This window comes from Solanum pennellii, chromosome 10 (genome assembly GCF_001406875.1).
Source record: "Solanum pennellii chromosome 10, SPENNV200".
NCBI classification, from domain to species: Eukaryota; Viridiplantae; Streptophyta; class Magnoliopsida; order Solanales; family Solanaceae; genus Solanum; species Solanum pennellii.
This window is the reverse complement of record NC_028646.1, coordinates 77527172-77532324: the sequence shown is the minus strand read 5'-3', so window position 1 is coordinate 77532324 and position 5153 is coordinate 77527172. Positions and strand designations below refer to the sequence as shown.

The 5153-nt window shown below is 37.1% G+C and overlaps 1 protein-coding gene across 3 annotated transcripts; it reads left to right on the top strand.

Annotated features, from left to right (window-relative positions):
- On the top strand, positions 1 to 3918 carry LOC107002201 (zinc finger CCCH domain-containing protein 30-like). Of its 3 annotated transcripts, XM_015200126.2 has the most exons (3): positions 8 to 295; positions 588 to 676; positions 1408 to 3918. In XM_015200126.2, exon 3 carries the CDS (start codon positions 1431 to 1433, stop codon positions 3540 to 3542), a length of 2112 nt encoding a protein of 703 aa, XP_015055612.1. In that variant the 5' UTR covers positions 8 to 295; positions 588 to 676; positions 1408 to 1430; the 3' UTR covers positions 3543 to 3918. The 3 variants fall into 3 exon arrangements, with proteins under 3 accessions (XP_015055611.1, XP_015055612.1, XP_015055613.1); XM_015200125.2 differs by lacking the exon at positions 588 to 676 and having other exon boundaries at positions 1 to 295; XM_015200127.2 differs by lacking the exons at positions 8 to 295; positions 588 to 676 and adding an exon at positions 743 to 1313.
- Positions 3919 to 5153: the final 1235 nt, after the last annotated feature.

Genomic DNA, 5153 nt, shown 5'->3' with positions numbered 1-5153 from the left:
ATGAGTGAAAATTTATAGAGAAATCAAGAAAGAGAAAAGAGAGGGAGAGAAAACATAGGAAATGGTGAAGAGAAAATAGGAAGAATCAAGTCTTTCTCTCTCTAGATCTGTAAAAATCCCTTCTTTTTCTCCCCAACTCTTCTTTTCTCTCTCTAGATCTATAAAAATCAAGTCTTGCCTACTTTCTCTCTCTATATCTATATATATATGTCCTGTTAAGACATGAAATAGTACTGAAGAGCTGCTGCTGGTCTTAAAAATTTCATCTTTTTTGATCTAATCAGCTCAATTTTTGGTGAGAATTGATTTTGTTAAACTTGCCATTTGTTTGTTATGTTCTTGCTCTGCTTCTTTTCAATTCTTGATTGTCCTTGTTTTGTATGTTTTTTGTGTTAATGTTTGTTAATTCTTAATTTGAGTTGAGGGTTTATCGAAAACAGTCTCACTGTAGATCCCCACTTGTAGGATTATGCTGCACATGATATGTTGTTGAGGGGTTTCTTGTTTTTTGATTAATTGACTTTTGGCTTAGTGATTTTGGTTGATTAGCTGCAAATTTTTAACCCCTTTTTTTGTTTGTGTTGTAGTTGGAAATATAAATTGTTGATTTGGGGATTTTTTTTAGAAATTGAACTGTGGACTGAAAGCTTAAGCATCTTGTTATAAGGTTTGAAAGGTCAGTTTATATTCCTTAGAAATAAAACCAAAATTTAAAAGACTTTTTTATTCTGGGATAGTAGAATCTGTGCTTTTTGTTTTCAAGAAAAATGAGAATTTTAATCTACAAAAGTTGTCCTGTTTGGCCATAGATTTTGAAGTTGAAGTGCTTGTACATGTATTTTAGGTGGAAAATTTTGAACTTTTGTAAGTAGAAGTCCCAAAATTCCAGAAATTGGTATGAGATAGTGTCTGGGAACTTGAAAATGTTAAAGATTAGATTTTGAGATGAAATTTCACGGCCAAATGTATGGCCTAACGCTAGCGTAGTATGTGAATTTATTCGTAATTTGATTGAGACAGAGTCTTTCTGCTTTTCTTTTCTGTTTTGCCATTCTGTAGAGAATATTAGTATTTGTTCCCATCAGTCTCTCTGATATATGCCTTACCTTTTTCTTTGAGAATCAGAAGATAAGTGTCCTTTTTCGTGTCGTCTCAGCATGGTGAGTTTTTTTTTTTTAAATTGTGATAGAGATAATTCTTGGTTGTGCAAATATTCTAATTTGTACAGTAAGTTAAGTTCTGTCAATAAAACAACTTCTCCGTGAACCTGCAAATGTGCCATTGAAGTTAAGTTTTTATTAGTTGTCACTGAGGTTGGCTTTTTCTGTGCTGCTCTAGATTTACCATAATAGATTTTGCTTGATATGTTGTGTTGTTATACTAATTCTTTATTTTCGTCTCTTTCAGTTGGTATATATTGAACTACAGACATGAACATGAATCATTTGACTGTTGAAACTGAAGATACTCTTGCTAGCTTGCTTGAAATTGCATCCAACAACGATATAGATGCTTTTAAAAGATGGATTGAGCATGATCTATCCAGTATTCATGAGGTTGGGATGTGGTATGGGCGCCAAAAGGGTACAAGGCAAATGGTTCTCGAGCATAGAACCCCTTTAATGGTTGCTGCTATGTATGGTAGTATTGATGTTTTAAAGCTGATTCTTTCACTAGCTGGAGTTGATGTGAATCGTTCTTGTGGCCGTGATAATAGCACTGCCCTTCATTGTGCTGCCTCAGGTGGATCTTTGAATGCTGTTGAGGCTGTCAAGTTGCTTTTAGAAGCTGGTGCTGACCCAAACTTCAAAGATGCCTATGGTCATCGCCCTCTTGATGTTTTAGTTACTTCACTGAAGGATCACACCATCAAATCGTGTCTAGAAAATCTGCTCAAAACTGATGGTATGGGAGATTGCAACCTGAGGGTGTCTATGGCCAGTTCAAACTCAAATTCTCCACCACTTTCGCCTTCTCTTGGAAATATATCACCATCTTCTGCTTCAGATACCACTTCTTCTCCGAGGAGTGCAAAATCTAGTGACCTCCCTGTGCCCTCTCCTCCGGAGAAGAAAGAGTACCCAATTGATCCTTCCTTGCCTGATATAAAGAACAGCATCTACTCCACAGATGAATTCAGGATGTTCTCATTTAAGATCAAGCCATGCTCTCGTGCATACTCCCATGATTGGACTGAATGTCCATTTGTCCATCCAGGTGAAAATGCTCGAAGAAGAGATCCAAGAAAGTACCACTACAGCTGTGTACCTTGCCCTGAGTTCCGCAAGGGAGCTTGCAGACGAGGGGACATGTGCGAATATGCTCATGGGGTTTTTGAGTGCTGGTTGCATCCTGCACAATATCGAACCCGGCTTTGCAAAGATGGTACGAACTGTGATAGAAGAGTTTGTTTCTTTGCCCACATGCAAGAGGAACTCAGGCCACTGTATATGTCTACTGGTTCTGCTGTTCTTTCACCTCGATCAAATGCTTCCGCTGCCAATGCTATGGATTTTGCTGCTGCAATGGGCCTTATACCAGGTTCTCCATCCTCAGTTTCTGTCATGTCCCCGTCACCGTTCACTCCTCCAATGTCACCCTCGGCTAATGGTGTTTCAAACATGGGTTGGCCACCACAAAACGTCCCAGCTTTACATCTTCCTGGCAGCAATCTTCAGTCCAGTCGCTTGCGTTCATCACTAAATGCAAGAGATATCCCTGCTAAAGACCTGACTATGTTGTCTGATTTTGATGTGCAGCAACAGCAGCTACTAAATGGACTGTCTTGCCTATCGCAGTCCAGCACTCATGCTAATTCTTTTAATCGTTCAGTTCGTCCTAAGACCTTAGCCCCTTCGAATCTCGAGGATTTATTTTCTGCTGAGGGGTCATCTCCTAGATTTTCTGACCAAGCTTTATCTCAAGCTGTTTTTTCCCCAACCCACAAGTCTGCGGTTTTCAACCAATACCTGCAGCAGCAGAAGGCCATGTTGTCTCCGATTAATACAAATTTTTCACCAAGAAATGTCGACAATCCTATGTTGCAGGGCTCTTTTGGAGTTCCATCATCGCGGAGTATGTCTCCCCGAGGAATGGAACCAATCTCACCCATGAGTTCCCGTGTCTCAATGCTTGCTCAAGGTGACAAGCAACATCAATTTAGGAGTCTCAGCTCTCGTGATCTTGGCTCCAGCGCTGCTTCTGCCATTGCTGGCTCTCCCTCAGATACTTGGTCGAACTGGGGTATAGCTCCAGGAAAGCCAGATTGGGCTGTCAATAGCGAGGAGTTTGGTAGGCTAAGGAGATCGTCATCATTTGAGCTTGCCAACAATGGAGAAGAGCCTGATCTATCTTGGGTCCAATCTCTTGTCAAAGAATCACCACAGGAAGCTAAGAACAAATCTGCATCTCGAGTATCAGGCCTTACAGATTCTGGTGCAGATATCACCGAAGGCTCAACATCTGGTTCCCAGATTGAACAATATGATCAACTTGGTGCATGGATGGAGCAAATGAAGCTCGATCAGCTTATAGCTCGGTAAATTATCCTTATTTTCATTTTACCGATCCTTGACCTTACCAAAGCATAAGGCTTTGGAAATGGTCATTGGTCTCGATTCTTGGTGTTCACTTCATGTTGGCTTGGAAGCAGGCCAGCAGCAGTAGAAGGTCCATGATTCTGAAGAAAAATCATTTTTCTAATTTGATTTAAAGCAGGTACAAGAGAAAAACCTGTTTACGCGAGTTTTCTCTAACCTTACAGTATGTAGACTCATTACTCATAAGAAAATTTTACCTTTGCTTATTTGGATCAGAGTACTGAAAGCAGTTGTCATTTTTATGACAATTATGTATTAACATGAAATTATTTCACCTGAATATTGTTAAATGTGTTGATTTTTTTGGTCCAGATGTGTATTTTCTGTATCCTGATGTTTGTTGCTTGGAATATTGTTAGTGCTAGAAGGTGCTGTGTAAAAGGTAGATAAAAAAGCTTTCTGATTGTAGTTGTTGATGTAAATTTGGAATCAGAATTACACATGCCTTTTAGCTGATACATTAACAACTACATTCTCCTAGCCCGCTTGCATGCACCTCGAGTATCTTTAATGATATTTGCTACCTCATACCAATATCTGTGCCTAGTAACGCTTAGACGGATAGAAAGAAATCAATAGGCGTCTTTTTGACTTTGTTGATATTTGAACCCTAGTCATACCCACAATGTTAGAGTCAGAATTTTCATGCTTGCGATCTAAATCAATTTTTGAATCTCTTTTCATTTACTAGATTTTTTTCTTCAAAACTACTTAGTTTTAATTCTACTTGCATAGTATAATTTTTAGTGAACGAGATTCAGTTGAACCTCTTTTTTTTTGAGCTACTTTCATCGCTTACTTCATTAATCACTGAATCACGCTCTTGAATGTGATACTTATTCTTGGAGATTGAATTGATATGATTCTTACTTGCAATACATGGAAATCCTTAGTTGTGGACTTGTGGTGGATTCCAATTCCCAAAAAGTAGGATTTGATGTTTTGGTAATTTTTTTTTATTAGATTAGGAATAATGAATCCTTGTATTTTAAGAAATAATAATGATAGTGGAGCTTCATGGTAATATATAATAATAATTCATTAGATGCTGTTAACTTTTATGTGCATGTGGAATTCCCAACTGGTATTAAGAAATTCAAAAACATCTAATATGCTTTTAAGTTCCTTTGGGATAAATAATAAGATTCCAAAAGCTGATGCATAAAGAATATTGGTTCTGTAAACGGTACGTAGAAGATTAACATGATTCTGCACGAGAATAATACGTGTAAAATAAAAACAAAAAATTAACTTATAGATAAATATTATAGTAATATATATATTATTTAACCATGATTAATTGATGACCATTTATAATAAAGGGGGAAAAAAGAAAGAAAAATGTCCTTTTAAATTGGTGGATTTATCTTTTTTCTTTATGTACTTTTATTTTGGAAGTTATATCTTTGGTCTTGAATTAACCAAATGGCATCATATCTTAGAATTTTTGTAAATGATAAGGACTGAAAATTCAGTAGTTGAAAATAACCTTTTTTAAAAAATGAATAAAACCATAAACTAAAAACTAAAATTTTCTAAATTATGAGTCTCTTG